Below are 20,576 nucleotides of genomic sequence, written 5' to 3' on the forward strand. Positions count from 1 at the left end.
CCTCAATTAACTTTTTTTTTTTTTTTTTTGGGGGGGGGGGTAGTAGAAGGAAACAAAATATACTGAGTAACTTACAGTATATGATTTTTGGCAAGACAACAGTATGAACTGGTGTCTTGTGTGTGTGTGTGTGTGTGTGTTGGGGGAGGGGGGCTTCAGCACTGTTAACCATTGTACTCATTTGCTAATTTGAAAAACGTTTAATCTGTCATCACTTTTCTAGTCATAACATTTTTACTCTGATCAATATTTGACAACACTTGTGACTGCTATGATCTACCCACATGTCCCAATGAACCACAGCCAGATTCTCAGGTGATTACTGGACTCATTTGTGTTGTGTATGTGTAGAAACTAATAACTAATTGTAGATATATTACACTGATGTGTTTATGGTTTTTCTAATGGGTTTATGAGATGAGTATGTGTGAGAGGCAGAAAGACAGACAGAGATAACCCATCCTGTTGTATTTTCCATAGCATTTTTGCCCACAGCAGGGTGGTTACACCACAGCACTAAAATAGACTTGTAGCTTCCTGTTTAGTAAGTTACACACCTTCTGTGTTATATGTCCCTCCCAAGAATCTCATGGGCAGTACACACACTACCGAACTAACTTTCTTTTATGTGTGTATATGCACATGTGCCTTTTGGAATATATTCTATATTAAAAGACTCATTGAGTCATTATTGCACTTATTCTTTATACAGTGTGTGTGGGAAACAAGGAAATACAACTGACATGTACAAGAAGAATATATATGATGAAAAGTATCTGCTTGCTGGAGGCGCTGATACACACAACCTGAAATTACGTTTACTCTGTCTGGGGCTTCTCTCATGCAGGAGGTCACGTCAGGTCACACAATTGTTTTAAATTTATTCAAAGTACAGAAGCCAAAAGAGGCAGTGACAAAGGTTAATATTGGTTGTAGAGTAAATGTGGGATATCTACAGGGAAAGTATTTATGCAATAATCCAGTTGTCAGTTTGTGACTAGTTGCATTACTGCTGTCAAGGACAATTACTGACTTCCCAAGAAAAACAAAAATTGTTTGTTGTAATTGCTTGTTTTAATCTGACTTCTTAACTTTTCAATTATTTTATTTATTTATGTAGTAGAATTTTATTAGATTATTATTACTTTTTTTTTTATCACAATCAGTGACTATTTACTGAGCTGTTAGACTTGAACCTGTTAAGTAGTACAGTGTCCATTCTATCTGCTTCTTCTGATTGTTATTTCATCATTAATCAATCATTCATCATTCATCAATTAAATGTCAAAAAATTGTGAAAAACCCCAGTCACAATCTAGTAAAGCCCAAAGAGATTGATGAAATTGCTTGCTTTGTATGACCACAAAAACCCCTGAAGTCTGGAAGAGACCAAGAGGAAATGACTTAAAACAGTTATTTGATCGTTAAAATAGTTGCAGCTCTAATTTGCTGTGAAAATACAATTTAAGTTCCTATCTCTTTTCACCTTTATCTTGCAAGTCAAAGTATAAATGACTGAGTGAGAAGAATGACATGTCACAAAGGTCAAGTTCAGAAGCAAAACATAACACATTACATTACATCATTGCCTTAACTGAGTGCTCTATGAGGACACAAGCAGTCTCCTCACCATTTTCTCATTTCTGATTGGAAATGAATTTACCTTACCTTGACTTACTCACAGAATTTATGCCTGTCTGTCCTCTCATCTTTGCCATACTTGCTATACGTGTATGTTAACAGCACAGCAGAAAGACAGGCTAGCAAAGAGGAAAACATGTTTTCCAGATGAGATTCACAGCACTAATTATGACTGACACAGTGCCAGATAACTAGTTCGACCAGTATTCTGCCACATGCAGTCTTTTACACTTGAACAGGACTTTGCACTCTCCTAAAAATTTACATTGCACGCCTTGTTCCTTCTTACATGTATTTTCTATTTTGTCTATTTTTGAAGCTTGTCTGTTAGTGTGTGTTAGTTGTGTGTGTTTGTAATTAAACATTTCCATTCACAACACTTTTGCAGACACAGTAAATATGTTTGCATCCACTTGATGCCATGATGCCTTGATGATAAAAGCAGAACGCATACAAGTGCAATGGAAACAGACTTAGCAAGTAAATCATGATGCACATAGCAAGAATGTGACTTAAACATTCAGTCAAGTTTCTGCTCCACAGAGGAGATGAAAAAAAGAAATCATTTAATGGCACCTTACTGGCAAATAAGCACCACCAGCTGTTTATCTCCACAAACTACCTCCTAATTTTGTAAAGATTTGTGTTAATATTTGGATGAAAACAAACTTCAGACACACAGAAACACACTCATACTGTTTCTCTGGCATCTTTTCACAGAACTGGTATGTGTCAGGTTCCTTAATGAAATCTAACCATGACAAGACTCACTTGTTAAAGTATGTTAAAGGAATTCTTTTTATTTTTGTTTGCTTTGATAGTTTGTATTTGAGAAGTTGTTATGTGTTACAAACGTGTGTATGTGTGTGTGTGTGTGTGTGTGTGTGTGTGTGTGTGTGTGTGTGTGTGTGTGTGTGTGTCTGTCTGTTCAGCTGGGCAAAGCTCCAAGGTTGAGTAGTTGTTTGGTCTGGTGCGTAAAGACACCAATACAAGTTAATTCCTGTGCACAGATATTAACAAAGTCAATAACACAATTAGAGCCATAGTTTTTACCATGTTAGAGCAGCAGAACATATGTGAGCCCTGCAGCCGGTGAGAAGTGTATGGCTTTAAAAAAAAATCACATAAAAGTGATCCAAGTCTGTGCATAATGAGCTTGTGTGTATTTAGTGTCTGTTAGCTGAAGCTTGTCATCTGATCCGCTGGTGTTATTGGCTGTATGTTCAGAAGTGTGAGAGCCTCTCTTCTGTCCTGTACTCACCTCTCATCTCCTCTCCCTGGGGAAATGTGTCTGTGTACACATTTTATCTACATGTGCACACTTTCAGTTCATATTAACATCAGCAACATTCAGTATGAGATCATGTGTTTTTATAATCTGGTTGTTCATGTGTGTGCTGATGTGCCTTTGAGTTATGCATGCTTCATGTGATGAAACACAGTGCAAAATAAAAGCAGGTTATGGCCATATACATGAATAATTTTAACTCATTCAGGCAATCACAAGCACATGCATGGATATACTACACACACACACACACACACACACACACACACACACACACTCCACCTCTGCCATTGTTCAGGGAATAGTTAAGATGCAGGTGTAGTGGTGTTATATAACAGGGTAGTGAGGATACAGGATGGATGACGGATCAAACACACACAGCTCGTTCTATTTAAAGAAATAAAGGGACAGTGGGAGCCTTGCAGTGTTGTGGTTAGACCACTGTGAGTCAAATGACACCTTAATTTCCCTAACAACCATAAACAAATCAAGCACTGCTTTAATCACTGTTGAATGTACAGTAGTTTAACATAAAAGGTCATAAAAAGCAATAATATGCTGGCAATACTTTGTCCTTGTGTCATACATATGGGTGACAAATTAAAGGAAAAGGCTGGATAAATGGTGGAGAAGCATAATGTATGCTGATGCTTCCACCCAGCTAGATGCACCTTAAAACCAGGAATCTGAGTGTATATTCTGGCCTGCATAGTATTATTGTCATTCCGTTATGCAGCTGGCCAGTTAGCATGCCTGAATAATGTCTAATCACTCATTTCAATTTGCTGTGTCTGTTGTTGTGGAATGAAGTCAAAATTCTTTACATAGTTTGTCTCTCAACTTTTTCAGGTTGTATTACATTAAGATCTTAGCCACTGTTTCAAATATGTATGGAGAAAAACAACATGTGTGTGATTGGGATTTGCTCTGAATGAAAAGGTTGTTTCTGCCCAGAAACACAAGCTACTACTTTCTTTGTCTCATGTTTTTGTGTTTTCAGTCACAAGTCACAAAGGCAGGGTGTAATTGTCTCTATTGCACCTGCAATTTAATTACAATAAAACACTGTTGTACACATTGTTCTTCAAGCTAGTTGCGTAATGTCACAGACACAACAGATGTACCCTCTACAAAATTGCTTATGTCCAGTTTCAACTTGCTTGTTATTCCTATGACATAAAACAAGTAAGCATTAATCATGTCGTGCTCACCTGTTGTAAAATATGACTTAATGGTTTAATTGATAACAGTCTGCATCATCGCTGCCCTATTTTGTCTTCAGTTAATTTTTTAAGATTTCAGCAAATATGCATTTGTGCTCTCCACTTTGTGTTGAGCACTGTTCCCTTGACACACAACACCACGTTAATCTTAATCATTCATGACATCACTCCAGATTTCCCAGTGATGCCTGGCTCTTGTTTGGCATGTTTAAGCTGACTGCAACTCCAGCAGGCTTTACTCATGTGAATGATAAAATTCTGCAGGTCACACACCAATTAAAAAGGCAATACTCACAATGATATCCCATACCATGGTGTTTGCTTGATCAAAGAGTCCGCCTCAAGCCCTATGGAAACACACACACTCTATAACTTTGAGAGAGTGACAACCCTAAGCCCCAAAGGTTTGCAAGAGAAATACAATAGCAGAAGTGAATTAACTGTTAAAACTCTGGCTGAGCTTAATTTCATTTAGTTTCTGCTTATACATCAACTGCAGTTTGTAGTATAAAGTTAAAAAACAAGGTAACCACATGCTGCACTGTAGGTCTTCTACAGTGTTGCTTCTACAAGTTTTATGCTCTTTATAACAATTAATTCAAACATGATCACTTGGAGTAAATCCTTATTATTTGCACAGAGAGTTCTAAGGGTTAAGGTTTACAGTGAGGGGGTCAGCCTCAAGGCGGAGGTACAGCCAAAGTGAATGACAGCTTTTGCCTACGCCTTGCTGTTTATCTAGGAAGGTGAACAAAAGCTAACAGGAACCATGAATGAACCACACCTCACTGTCTTTATTACAGCTGAATGGAAAGCCTTCAAGGTCAAAAGTACAAAAATCAAATCACAAATCATATCTTTAAGAGTAAAACTGAGTTATATTAGTAGTATTGAAAGATATTATTATATGCTGAAAGAATAAATGGAAAGATGTTTCATCAGCATGGTTATCAACATCCACTAAATAGAGATTAGAGAAAATGCTATGTTTGAAATTATGAAATGTACTAGGTAAAAGCCATGTTTTCTCCCAGTTTATTTTCTCCAAATGTGATTTTGACTTAACTGTGTTCTTGACAGGAATATTTTACATTAATGTATCTTCACAGTTATGTATGTGTAATAACTCACATTTAGATACATTGAGCTTTAAACCTGAAGTTAGTGAAAAGTGCTCAACTAAGTCAGTACCTTTCAGCAACTGATATTTGTCTTTTAAGAAAATAGCTGTGTCATCAGCTAGTTGTGAAATTCTTATTTCTCTATTAGGTATAGAGATGCCTTCAAACTCTCAATCATATACAATATTTAGGGTTAATAATTCACCAACTAAAATAAATAAAAAGGGTGTGTTAGTGCAACCTTGTGTGATGTCGCATTTTCTATCAAATCTATGGGAGGTTTTGAAGTTAACAACCACAGAGCTATTGATTCCTTTATAGAACATATCAATAGTATCTATAAAAGTTGTTCCAATACCAAACAACATTCTGTAAGACACTTACATTCAATAGTGTATTTTTAGGTCTTTCTCACCAGCAGGGATAGGCTTCCTTATTTTACTGGGGGGGGGTGCAGTCATTGAATTCAGAGGTGTACAAATATATCATGAAGATAAATTTAAAATGATCTTAAATTTAAATTTAAGGTAAACAAAGAGACAAAGTAATCTGAGTTCTAATATTAAGTGCAGCTAGTTACTTTATTGTGCCTTTTTTTTTCAAAAGCAAAAAAGTAGCTGGAATTTGATCTATATTCAGTTGTATCCCATTCAATTCCAGTTCCTCCTCAGCAGAAATGCTGAGATAGCAGGATATTTATTCTGTTTTACAGGTTAGACTCTGTTTTACTTTCAAGGCCTTTTAACTCCTTACTTCTCCTTATAGCAATATATCTAACAAAGTACTTAAAGTATTCCGTAAAGTATTTTTGTTTATATTCACCATCTGTGTAATTAGTAAATATCTCATTAACTAACTTTTTTTTTACATTATCACTAAAGTAGTTGTCCTTATATGCTTATTTTATCAGCTGAAAATTCAAATAGTCATGATTGTCTTGTCACAAAACCTCAAGTTTGTCTGACGGAGAAGTTTGCAGCCCTCGGTCTAGACCACAGCCACCTTGGCGTCCACCATGAAGACTCACTACTTCTGTAAATTCACTGATGATGTCAGAGTTGCTTTGGAACATATTCCCATCAACATCGCTCAGGACATGTTGCAGTATAGCCTCTGATAAGGTAGTCCAACACCTGACCTCTCTCATCTCCACATGAGCTTTGTTTATATTCTGGTATGAGGAAGATGGTAGAATGATCTGACTTGCTGAATGGTGGGTGAGAATTAGCATTGTAACCCTTCTTAAATGACAAATAAATTTCAAATATTTGTAGCCATGCTATTGGTGTGGCTCTAGTTGTAGACTAGTTGTCTTGTTTCTAATATGATGTCTTGTGTTTGTGGCAGTAACAAGAGCAAGTTTGTTTGCATTAAACAGAACAACTGCAGGTTGGTATTCCCATCAACTGCAACAGTGACTCAACAGACAAAGCACCAACTACAAAATCACAAATATTATCAATGGAAAATCCAATGAAAAAAAGATAAGTGATTTATACATGTATGTGACAAGCAAAACTGATCAGCAAAGAGATTTGATTTTACCAAAAGATCACCTCTTTGTTTACCCACTGTAATAATACAGGAATTCCCCTCAGACCTCAGTAGTCCATGTAGGAAAGGAAGTGGGAAAAGACAGAAGAGAATATGCTCCAAATGCCCTCATCTCCTTGTGTTTTTGTAAGAATCTGATAAAACACTGCCCTGTGGCTCCAAGGGTGGCAGCAGTAAGGAACGCAAAACTAAACTTGAACAAGCCAGGCCTGAAGATATAACACAGGAAAGGAGATCCTGTTAAGGGACAGCAGACAGTGTCAGAGACCAACTCTAACCCTGATCTATATTTCACTTGCATTAAATGAACTGTCATTCTACAAGTCTTTAGTAACTTCCCCGTACTTCCTATGGCCCATATTTAAGATTGTATCTAATATGTGCTGTGTCTTACTGTGAACACCTGCTGAGGACAGGATGAGGGAGATTGGGTTGTAAAGGTTTTGTGGTGAATGACTGAGTCTATTGTGTTTATTTGGGAAAGGAGTTCTTCACTAAGTTGTCAGATGGACATAAATAAAAACACAGGCAAGGTCGGAAAGCTTTGACAAAACATCAAACAAGGCTCTCCTCCTCTTTCTTCTCTTTCCCAGTCGTTTTCCTTTCCAGCGCCCTTCCCCCTCTCACAGAAGGAGGAAGATGTTTGTGTTCAGCCCTCACCTTTTCTCCTTCATTTGTTGTGACACATGTTTGACAGTACTTGGGGTCAAATTAGCCTCTGTTTTCTATTAATATACAGAGATTCTCGCTTGAAAAATTAGATCTTAAAAAGATGATGTAAAACTCATTCTTCTGCATTGTCTTTTTGCCTTCAAGTATCTAGGTGATATTGCTAACCAATGTCTTGTTTTTTAAAGGTTTAGACAGTGTATACAGTACACCTCAAGGGGAAAGTGGCTTGAAATGAATAAATAACCTTTGAAAACCAATATGTAATGTTGATAATTAGTATTGATAATTGATGTGATTTATTAAGTAAAATTGTTTGTGCTTCCAGGTGTGACAAATATGAGGCTTTGCTGCTTTTTAGCCATGTTAGTGGGGTGACTCTAATGGAAATTTCAGTCAGCTGGTTTTGGTCTGAATATCCCAAGATCTGCAAAATCAGCCTCACAGAACTGCTAGCATGGCTGTAAACTCACTTCATTGTAAACTAGATGTCTCATTATTCTGCCATTCTGACAGGACAGGCACATTGCAGACATCATCCTGGGCATTGTTAACCTGTATGTTAGTATTTGTATTGTGGTATTTTTCACTATCTTTGGAAATATTACAGACTCAACAATTACTCCACTTATTAAAATCAACTGATTGATCAATAATTGAAATAATATCTGCAGTCCTATCCCAGTGAGGCATGGGCAGGCTTGCAGTGGATAGTGCCATACTGCAGTTACATTTTGGTTCTGAATTGGCCACTGGTGTCAGGTATCACCATTGCAACTCTGTGCTAAGAACTAAGTTATGGCAGAAAGAGCTGAGTCACTGAGCCTGGTTTGTGTGATTCGCTGAGTCAGTTTAAAGGAAATACTTTTACTGGTACAGGACATTATGGCCTCATAACCTTACATCACATTACCTCCTCTCCTTACAGTGTAATTGAATTTAAATTATGAATGATGTGTGTCTGTGATTGTGTCTGATGTGCTGCTGTACATCTTTTGTGCGTGTAACCATTTATTTTAATATAACCTGGATATATGTATGTATACACTCTGACACAGAAGCAGAAGAAACAGAGGCAACATGAGCTCAGTTCACCTGACTGATGTTACCTGGCTAACACTTTCCCATTACTGTACCAGGCTCACAATAGACTGAGTGTGTGTGTGCAGGTGTGCAAGCCTCTGTGTGTGTGTGTGTGTGTGTGTGTGTGTGTGTGTGTGTGGGAGAGACTATGTTACTCAGCCACCTCAGTCTAAATTATTCCCACCCCCTATAGTATGGTCCTAACTTGACACCCAGTCTAAATGTTTTAGTATTCCTTTATGGCCCCTTTATAAATGGAAACAATATTAATTAAGCGATTTCGTATGACAGGGGCAAAGTACTGTGTTGTGAGCTCTACAACAGTGACAAATGTGGGGCCAGTTGAGGTTGTATAACTTTGTCAGGCTCCAACATGTCAAGAGAGTTCAGTGTGCTCACTTGTAGTTCAAGGGCCCCTGATAGACATGAATGATACCATCTTCATTGTTGAGGATGTTTTTGACAGATGCATAGCAGACAGGAACTGTGGCTTTAACCTCAGTAGAGCAAAAGCTGAACTGTGTCTTTGGTCTTTGATTATTATCAAATGTTGTCACAGCCCAGAAACTAATCAGTGGACAATATCTTCAAAACTCCTCAAGTGTTTTTTTTAGTTTTTTTTAAATTGGTAATGTTCTATTGGTCCATAATTTCCTTACAATTTCCTAAGAAACTTTCTTAAAAGAACTATGAAAAATAGAGACAGTGTTCAATTAAAACACTTAGCATTGATTGATGCTGATTAATCGTTGGCGTAACATACAGAGTTTTTTTGTCACTCAATGTGCAGCAGGCCAGCTGAGTCTATATGAATGGAGATTAAAGATAGATGATTACATGGACAAATGGATTTTGCTTTTATAAGTTCAGGTATGGTTTAAGTCCTGGTTTAAGGTTCTCTCTGGGTACTCCAGCTTCCTCCCACAGTCTACAGACATGCAGGTTAACTGGTGACTCTAAATTGCCCATAGGTGTGAATGAGTGTGAATGGTTTTTTTGGCCCTGCAATTGACTGCCAGTGTGATTGACTGCAATGCAATATGTTACTCCACATTGCATTGCATTGCATTTTTCTTACTGATGGAATCAGTTAGGTAGCATAAGAGTGTGTTCACAAATCTTTGTGATTTATTAGGACTGGAGAACATCTGGATTTAATTGGTTTTGGCAGATTAGCAAAATATGAGTTCCTGAGAATGTGAATCTTGGTTTTTAATTAAATTACACAAAGTGATATGTTAAGAATCCCCTGGATTCAATGAGAACTAGAATGAGGATAAAATGGACTTTGAGTTTAGATTTTGGTCAAGTTGCTGTTACTGTGTTATCCAATATCAAGAATCAGCCTTCCAGCAGATTAGGTCCTAACTATTGAGTCTTGGATTTGTCCTGTATTACTTCCCTGAGGCAATTCATTTTTTGGGCGTACCCTGCCTCTCTCCCAAGGTCATATTGGGATAGGCTCTAGCCTCCCCGTAACCCGTGGTGTAGATAATGGATGGATGGAAGTTCAGGTACACAGCTCCTGCATTATGCCAGTAGTGTTATGTGTACACTAAACAGGTCATTATTTATGGAGGTCCTGCCCCAGTGATTGTGTAAGACCACTTCTTTGTGGCAGTGACAAAGATGTCTATCATTTGCTCTTGTTTAGTAGCACTTGTATGTGGGTGGCAGGTTGTGCATTATTCTACTGGTCGTTTTGTGTTTTTGTTTGAGCCATATGTAGGCTGTGGACTGAATAGCATGGGCCCATCTCACTGGTTACTCAACAGATGCGCTGCTTAGTGGCAATGGCAGACTTGGCCATAGGCTTGTGTAGTGGGGCCAGTGTCAAGGAGCACCATTACCATTGTGTCAATTCTTCCACTGAATTACTTCCATAGGCTTGTATTGTAGGATAGCCAGACTGAGAGCTGGCCACAGTGAATAGCTGTTTACCATCAGGTTCAGTCTGTCTCCAGCCACATGCGGCTAAGCCACCGTAGCTAACCTGCTCAGGGTAATCACTGTACACATATACACACACATTGACTCCAACACACAAAGAAAATCAGGCCAAACAACACTAACACAATCAAACACACACTCAAAAAGAAACATACTCCCACAGACACACTCATATCTCTCTTTCACACCACAATCTAAGTCAAACATTTTAATCCATGGAACTGAAGTGGTGTTTATGTCATGTGGAATGAAGGCCGGCTGTGCTTTAAGTGGTCGACCACACAGAGTAACACTACATTTGACACTAAAGAGTCCAAAAAAGCTGTCACATGTGTGTAATATTATGGAAAATGTTTGCTGAATTTACCAGGTTTATAATCTCACATGGTCAGAATCAGAATTCTGCAAGCCTCACAATTAAAGCTTTTAGAAAATAGTCAAGTATATGTCTCACATCTAGGAATAGGAACTGTGCCTGTTTTCCACCTAAGAGGCACAGCAGCTGTTCAGCTGTGGAGTGTTTTTGTGTGAAAAATGTACAATCCCCCAGGAAGAGAAACAGAAGAAGGTGAGACAGGTGGCATCAGAGATATTTCAGAGCTTTTGTGTGTTCTGACCCAAGTATATTGAGTATATGTGTGTCTTCTTTCAGGATTTAATATGTTACTCCACATTGCATTGCATTGCATTTTTCTTACTGATGGAATCAGTTAGGTAGCATAAGAGTGTGTTCACAAATCTTTGTGATTTATTAGGACTGGAGAACATCTAGATTTAATTGGTTTTGGCAGATTAGCAAAATATGAGTTCCTGAGAATGTGAATCTTGGTTTTTAATTAAATTACACAAAGTGATATGTTAAGAATCCCCTGGATTCAATGAGAACTAGAATGAGGATAAAATGGACTTTGAGTTTAGATTTTGGTCAAGTTGCTGTTACTGTGTTGTCCAATATCAAGAATCAGCCTTCCAGCAGATTAGGTCCTAACTATTGAGTCTTGGATTTGTCCTGTATTACTTCCCTGAGGCAATTCATTTTTTTGTCCTCCTACCTGTGTTCCTCTTTCAGGGAGTTGTCATCCAGACATCAGATCAGTGTCCCATTGAGGAATGGCAGAGAGTCAACGCTGATCTGACCCTGGAGAGAGAGGGACATGATGGAACAAGTGAAAGGATAAAATCCACTACATGTTTACATTAAACATGAAACTACTCTAGTTAGTTATGTGAATCAGGTGATCATGTTTGGCCTGGGAACTAGATAAGTAATTAGTTCATATGAAAGCCCAAATTAAATCACTGCACAGGTCATGTGGGGACCTCAAAAACACCTGTGCAAACCTGTATGGATTTAAGCTACAAATCATCTGAAGTGAACCAGAATGTATAGATTAGGTTATGTAGAGCTGTAAAGCCACATTTCTGATAGAATCCGAAACCTGCTGATTGTTTTCAATTGTATACTGTGTGTGCACGTGTGTGTGCGTGCGAACACACACATGTGCATGTAGACCCAAATCAATTTGATAGTACTTTGTGCTCTCTATTTCTCCACTTGACCTACTAATAAAAGAGAATGGCTGTGTTTTTATTATCTTACATAGTTTACACTAATTAAATGTTAATATTTGACTTTTTCACGGGGACTTTTTTATTTAGAAAGACGTCTGTCCTGGACTGTGGAGTTGCTTTGCAGCAACGTCCCTGTGTGTATGTCTGTTTGTGTTTCTGTATAATGAGTCAGTTTTTCATCAGGCTTCCAAAACCACACACATATCATGTAATTATCCTGAGTCAGGGTTGGAACTTAAGTCAAATTAGTCACAGCTAGAGAATGCTGACAGTTTGATACATCTTAATTGAGTTAAAACATTTATTGAAATTCAAAGCTCCTTACAACATATTATGGAGGAGGTCATGGTGGATTTTTTTTTCTTTTTTCTTTTTCAGTACTTCCATGTTGCCATGTTCATGCTAACATGTCCTGGGACTGATGTAATATAAGAAATCCCAACCCATACTTGAAGTAATTGCATGATGTGACTTTTAATTTGGAAACCAAATCAAAAACTGACATGACAACATGGTCGAGAAGACCTTCAGAAATTTGAATATCTGCATACTATGACCACAAGGTGAACTCCATCAGCTGATGAGATTTAAGTCGTATGCTTCATGCAGGATTATTTCTCTGTTTCAATTGCACTTTGTTGCATTGTTTTTAACAACACACCCAACTTTTCAGCAAGCCAGTAAGAATTTTTTCCCTGAAATTTCTGGCATTTTTATGCACAAATTGAAGACACAAATAAAATAATAACTGACTGATCTCAGAACTCACCAAGAACTCCAGTTCCTTTGTTTTCCAGTCTTTCTCCTTTTCCCTCTCATCTCTGTGTGTTTATGAAATAGGAACACAAAGTCTTGAAATTTTCTTTTTCAAATTGGACATTCTGGTCAGTTCAGCCCAATGACTTCACTCTCTATTCTATCTGAACACAGTAGTATTAATGATTTCTTAGTGTTGACATAGGTTAGAAGAGATATACTGTACTGTCACTGCTTATGTTGAAGCATTATATTCAAACTGCCCCCTCTATATATTTATTACCTGGAAATTCAGGTTTCTCTCCGTTCATTAACACTCGTCTGCAGTATCATGACAGGAGAGCTTGATTTAGTGCTGATATTAATCTGCCATGCCAGGAGAAAAAACACAGTTAACTAGATTTGCAGCAGATGGAGGAAGGGTGTGGGCTGAAACAAGAACACGCTGATACTTGGCTCAGTGACACTACAGGTTGTTAAAAGAGCAGGTGACGCTGATGAAGGAACAAGTTATGGGAACGTTTTTGTCCCCTTCCTACAACTTTCCTTCCCTTTTAATTCAGTATTTTGCTCATCCCTTATCTCTCTTTTCAGTGTGAGATATTTCTGTAGTAATCTATTAAAAGCTGTGGAATGCACAGAGTGGACTCTGACCTTGTAATGGTTTGAACTGGTAGTTCAGGATCAAAGTCAATCTGCACAACCTGGCCAGAAAGGTGGGGGTAGACAGAGGGGTCCATACCTCTGTTCAGTTAGCCTGCATAGTTTCAGTGTATTTTCACAGGAACCTGAATCTATTTAAGGCAAGGATTATATGAAACAAAACTCTTTCATACATGTTAATATTCAGTTAAATATTAACATTCAGATGTTTTACTCACGTTTCCTTTGTCCCTAAATATACTGTTACTCTGCATGTACTTATTTTAAGAGGTTAACATCAAAAAAACACACCAAACAAATCAAGCACACCCACCTGTTTTTTGTTGTTGTTGTTCCTGTCTGTTTTTATAAGGCATAATGATCTACAGGAGTCTATTTTCAGTGATATTCAGTGAGATTTGCCTTTGTGATGGTTCACATAAAAACTTGGCATTTGTCCATGTCAACGTACGTCCACTAAAGTGCTTGTTTTTGTCACTGATAGGCTCAGGTTGTTGTAAGTGTCTGACAACACAATGGAAAGTATTCTCACGGAGACAGAGCTTTCATTTTGTTTAATCAGAAACATTGCTACATATCACTACCAGATTCCAATGACAACAGTGAGCTGCTGGAATACCACTGCCTTGACTGGTTAGTTTCTTTCCTTTTCATAAATAAAAGTGCCACACAATAACACAAACTACTAGCAAACAAACTACCAAAGCAGCGGTATTCCAGCAACTCCCATGTTCTGCTTGGTAAGATTACTGTTTTTGTCAATGAAGTCTGGAAGTGATATATATATGAAAATCTTAGTCTGTAATGAAAAGGTCCATCTCTGCATCCCAGAGAAGCAAATTTTATTTAAACTTTAATGATGAATAAATTATTATTTTACTAACCATTTGCAGTATCTATCTATGTATCAGTATTTATGAATTTCCTTAGTAGCATATTTCAGGTGTCGTTATTTATAGAAAGTGCCCATTATTCAAAAACAAAAAACTGTATATGCATTTCTGAAGTTCATTTTGAACTCATTCTCAGATCTAAAAAAGAGAAAGAAGTTGAGTGACCGATTTCAAGTTCCAACACTTAAAATGACCTGAGATTTTCAAAAAAGGAAACCATATACATTTGAATAGTGTACCCAAAAGTATCCAAGAGATTAAATTGCATGATTGAGTTTTCAGTTAATTATTTTGAATTTCCACTGTGCACCAAATAATAATAATAAATAATTAAGCTACATCCTGATATTAAATTTCAGCCTTTCTGCAGAGTCCAGTTTACATTCTTTACAGTATCATGAACAGGAAATGCTGTTTATTTCGCCTTTGTCAGTTACATTCTTAACTTAATATGCCTTATCAGTTCAAGAAAAAGAGACTGGCAGTTAGTTCAAATATATGACTGGGAAATAATTAAACCATTCCACTTGTGGACAGGAGGAAATTCAAAGTGAGAGGTATTCAAAAAGGTTTCTATCCATAGCTGGACAGGAACCTGAGGTAATGATTGCCTCCTGTTCCCTAACATTCTGCCTGCTGAGCTAATCTACCATCACATTCTTTCATTCCAGGGGAAAGAGGAAGAGAGTCCCATTAAAAACATGATATTGAGGGTAGCTAGTAAAAGACAGAGGTTAAACACAAGTTCAATTTGTAACTATGGTGCTAACCCTCTCAGCATTAGAATTATCAATGCATTAAAACTTGTGAAAACAGGAGAAAAAGAGTAACACCGGAGAAATGATTGGACAGAGCTCCTCTTTTGGCAGAGGTTAACCACATCCACTCCCAACAGCAATCTAACCCGTATGGACCAAATTGTCAACTGAAACCTTAGGGACGAAACTGATATTATCCCAATCTAACCCACACTGAGACAAGGGAACAACCCACCCCCAAATTGTTGGAGGTAACTGAATGTGACTGGGATTAAAGTGTAAATACCGAAATCCAAAGTGTTTTCCAAATCTGTCTTTAAGTAGGTGTGACTTTGTTTTTGATATCTGCATACATGGAGAGATATGTGTGTGCTTCAGACTAAGCAGAGTTCTTCGTAATACATCTCTATGTAAGATCTAATTTGTGTGGTGCAACCCATTTTAATTTAGTGATGCATAAATCTCCACTTCATTAACAATTACATTATAACAAGGTTATGTTTAAACAAGGCAGCTGATGCAACTTGCTCCTGGTCTATTAAGATAAAAGGAATAGGCAAAAAAATCTAATTACTGTACAACCACTAGTCAGATTTAAGAGTATGGTGCATGGATGACCTGCTTCCAGTAAAAAAGGGAGAAATAATTCATCATCATGTCAGAATCATCACATAAACACATTTGGCTTAGCTGATGAAAACTAGGAATAAAAAAATGGAAACAGGAAAATAGGGTCTGGCTCAACCTTTCACACACACAAACATTTCCAGCTGCTGACGAGAGCAGAAATGGAAAGTCAAAATGTATTACACACTCACATGCGTCTTATGTAAATACACATGCTGTAGAGGTAATAGGAAGTGGCAGACAGGAAAGAGAACGGCAGCATCTGTTTCCCTCTATTTATCTGTCAGTGACCATGATGATGAGGCTGGAGTCAGAGTGAGCATCCTGTGTGCCATTCGCCCTATCGCCTGGCCATTCTCTCTCTCACACACACACACATACTCACGGCATGCCTTTCCAGATTTGTAGCTTTGCCGCTGCTCGATTTAGCTTTATTTGTAAAATCATTCATAGAGCTGTGTCATAATTTGAGAACCACCCTCTTAGCTTGTTTTGCTGCCCAGAGCAGCCTGTTTTATGACACCTCAGTGCCACAATTTCAAGGTATAGATCCACTCTAAATTTGTGATTAAAATCAAATAAAATCACCAGAGATAGCTGTGGTTTTCCTTCTTCCTTCAAAATCTATTAATCTCAAATCTGATTTGCATTCTTTCAACCCTATGCTGCTTCTAATCTTATCGTATCAAATTTCCTTTAGCCCACGTTACACTGTGACATGACAGCAAAAAATAAATAAATAAACATTAAGAAGAGATTTACAGACATTTCTTTTCATTAGAGGCATATTTCCTAAATTCAACAATACCCAATACTAAGCATCAAATACATACATACATACAATACTAAGGTAAGATAAAATAACTGACAGCTTTTTTGTTCATTTTATAGTATGTATAAGTTCATATCTTAATATTGCATGACTACATTTAGCCCAGGGGAAACCTAAAACCAAGTTAAGACTTAAGGTTTAGGGTTAGAACTAGGTTTAGGCTAAGGTTCTGGTAAGGGTTAGGCATTCATTTGTGCTGGTTAATGTTAAGGTATTTGGGTATGCAAGGATATATGTATGTGTATGTGTATGGGTTTCACAAAGTGTAAGACAGATAAGAATGCACCTGTCTCTAATTCCAGTGAAATATGACTGACAAGTTGTTGGCACTCAGCCCCAGTGCCACCCATCTGTGGGAACTTGTTTTAGTGTTCACACACACACACACACACACACATACATACACACAACGCTGTAACCTGTTACCTCTGTCAGTGGGAGTGTTTGTCAATCTGAATCTGGTGAGAAAAGGATGTCATGCTATCTTTTCTGGTGTAGTCACTGTTCTCCACAGAATACCTCTCACACATAAGCATTCACAGATCTGGTGAGTGTCATTCTCTTGACTGTTTAAAAAAGACCCTGACACTGGCAGATCTGTTTGGCATTGACAGGCATGAGGAACATGAGGTCAAGGCAGCTTCAAGCAGTGTGTGTGTTGACCTCTGGTTCACATTACTGCACTGGGTGGAGTGCAGCACCTATACCTGCCATTACAACTCTGACCAGTGCAGGGACAACCTCACCAAACCCGAACACAGCTAGAAACACACTGAAACACACTAGTCTAATTATTTTTGCAATCAGAGCCACAGATATTCTCACAGCTTGACTGAATTTCAAGGCAGATATTTGTATGTGTCAGTTCAAACTAGAAAAGATAGTTTGAACATTTACATCAAATCAGATGAGGACAAAAATTCTGGTTTACATCTACATTTTTGATTGAAAGGCAATACCAAACAAGCAATAGATCAGTGCAAACACAAATGGAATTACACTCTAAAAGTAAAATGCACTGGTATTAGTATTTGAGGGTCTTAAAAAATAACTACATATTTAGGTGTAAATGATTGATAGTGACAAAAATCTTTGCACTCGGTCCTATACTGAGCAAGAACAGTGTCCCTGGAACCACTAAAAATACAGCTGCTGTAACGTAATCAGATCTTAGAAAGGTCTGTCTTTGTAGCAACCCCTTTCCTTGTCAATCATTTATATCCAGAAAACATAGAAAAATAAGGCCCAGGTTCAAAAATCCTAGACGTTATCCTTTAACTCTAGTGCCGAGCCATGCAGATAATTTTGGATATAAATGCTGAGGTTTTAAGATATGCAATACAATGGAGATTAACTGAATTTTATTTGTGGCTCTCACAGCATTTGAAACCTCTGCCAACAGTGAACTGGCAGCTCTTGATATGACCTTGCTATGGGCAGTTTTTATAAGAAGTACTTTCTACTTTCAAAGAGAGAGTCCCAACATAAGGCAAACATCTGAAAGCCTCAGCATTTGATTTTTTTGCATCACAAATCTGTTCCTCTCTATTAGCCTGATGGTAATGTGCACTATTCACTTGACCCAGCCCTGCCCATCTGGAAAACTAACAACTAAAATAGATGAGTGCACTTCCTCTGTGATGGTTGTGATGTCAGGTCAACATCAGATAAATTGTTCTCATGTTTGATGTCAGATTTCTAACATGCTTCTTTCATCTCATTTTTCCAACAGATGATGCACCAGCACTTCATCTGATTGTGTTCCCTCTACCTTTGACACATGACCAGACTAATCAGAGAACCCTTAGCTTACATTACCACCCAAACTAAATTTCCTTTGCTGCTGTTTTTCTGCGGCACTCAGATGGAGGAACAATTTCACAAGCTGTTGGATGAGCCTCTAAATCCTGCTAGAGGACAGATGGAGTGCAAATTTTATTTCTTAATGTTTGCCTTAATGTATATTTTTCTTATTGCCAACAAATTTCAGTAAAAGACCAGATCAGCGTCTAGTCGATCCTACTAACAAGAGCTGTCTGTGTATCTAAAGTCTGATGCATCTTAATCATACAGTTCTATTGTTGTCCAAAATCCATTAAAAGGCATCAGCGAGCCACACCATTGCACTGGGCAACATGTCCTTTCATTGCTATGAGCACACACAGTCATTTAGTCAATCCCACATACACTGTTCTGCTGTTGTAAATACTCAAAATTGCACCAACTCTAAAAAAAAGTTTCAAAAAGGTTTTAAAAAACAAATAATAATAATAATAAAAAATCCAACATACTCACTCGCTACTCTGTGTAACATTTGCTCAAAACTCTGGTGTGAGTGTATATGGAAATATAAACCATACAGACACTACAGCTATGTGCACATTTTGAAAAGTCAACATAAGTATCTTTGGACATATTTGTAAGATAGTGTCTGTGCTTCAAGCCTCTTAAAAATGTCAAATTGAATTGAGCTTAAAAGACTGAATTTTTCAGGAGAAGCAAGGGCTTGGTGCCAGTTGCCAGGGACAGAGGGAGGTTAATAATAATAATAATAATAATAATACATTTTAATTATAAGCACCTTTCTGGCCACTCAAGGACATTGTACAATAAGACAGCAATGATGGATAAAATTAACAGAAAAGAAAAGAAATGTAGGATGCCGAGGTTGCAGTGAGAATGCTTAAAGTGAGTAGACAATCTTAAACAGATGAGTTTTGAGTTGAGGTTGGACAGTACTGATAGAAAGGACAACACACTGTTAATTTAAGAAAATAAGAAAATGTATCTTTTAATGCTGCTAGTTTCGTTTCACTTCAGTCATTGTAAGTGCTTATTCAGAAAATGAATCAAGTACTGAAGTTTATAGTTATTTTCAAAGTAAAATAAATATGGTTTTCCACAGATTTCTTACACATCCTATAAGAGACAACCTTTTAGTCTTAGTTTCATTCGACTATATGATACAATTTACAGATTTGACCGTGCTCAATAATCGGAGGTCTGAGCATTAAACTCATATACATACACATTTTTTAATTACACAAAGTCAGTTCCACTCTTACAGTCAAGAACTATAACAGCGGTCAAGTCACACTTGACAATTTTGATACAGCACTTTATATTACAATGACAGCAAGAAACAAATAGTTCAAATATAAGAAATCTAATAACCTACAGGTTTTTTTTATTTTTTATTTTTTATTTAATTTAATTTTATCTCACACAGACTGATAGAACTTAGACACTCTTTGTTTGGCTTTGGAGTTTTTTAGTTTGTGTCACGTCACCACTGCTGCTCTGTCTGTCTGATTGAGCTTCTTTTGTAAAATATTGTCCATGTCTCCGCCCTCCCTGCTAGCATTTGCTTTAATTGACTGGCAGACAAGTGCAGGAACAGAGCCTGAGAGTTTATTGAAGTGACTGAATAAAGCAGAACAGAACCAGCTCATCAAGTTCATAAACGTCTGACTCCCTCCTCCTCCTCTATAAATCACAGTGTCACATTTGTCTTGTTTATCATGTGCTCTCACACTCCTCTCACACTCCCTATGAAAAAAAGACACTATATATATATATATATATATAATATATATATATATATATATATATATAGTAACAGTCATTGTTAAAATATTTTCATGCTATCTTGTTTTTCTGCCATGTCTTTTTTTTTTTTTTTTTTTTTTTTTACCGTGAACAGGGAATTCAGAGATGCACAAAAGCACTGAAGAATTTGGAATCAAAGCCCTGTTAGAGTCTACAGTGATCGTAGCTATGTTGTGAGCTAAATACCAGTATGCTAAAATGCTCAAAATGGCAACGCTAACATTTGCTCATCAGCACAAAACACTAAGTACAGTTGAAGTCAAAGGGAATGTAATTAGCTTAGCAGGTATTTAAACATAAACCAAATTACTGGTTATATCAAAATTTTGGCACCATG

General features: G+C 37.3%; 1 protein-coding gene across 5 annotated transcripts in view; it reads left to right on the forward strand.

The window, feature by feature from the left end:
• si:ch211-266k8.4 (TBC1 domain family member 10B) overlaps positions 1–20,186 on the forward strand; it is an 81,952-nt gene extending 61,766 nt beyond the window's left edge. For 2 of the 5 annotated variants that reach the window (XM_018704175.2, XM_018704177.2), the window contains one exon: positions 18,363–20,186. Coding sequence is in view for 4 of the 5 variants with exons in the window: in XM_018704177.2 (XP_018559693.1) it covers positions 18,363–18,386 (24 nt within the window). In the remaining variant the exon portion in view is untranslated. Of the gene's footprint in view, positions 1–11,598; positions 13,013–18,362 lie in introns of those variants that run through there. The other 3 variants (XM_018704176.2, XM_018704174.2, XM_018704178.2) reach the window with 3 other exon arrangements.
• Positions 20,187–20,576: the final 390 nt, after the last annotated feature.

The sequence above is a fragment of the Lates calcarifer genome, linkage group LG10 (assembly GCF_001640805.2).
Source record: "Lates calcarifer isolate ASB-BC8 linkage group LG10, TLL_Latcal_v3, whole genome shotgun sequence".
Lineage (NCBI taxonomy): Eukaryota > Metazoa > Chordata > Actinopteri > Centropomidae > Lates > Lates calcarifer.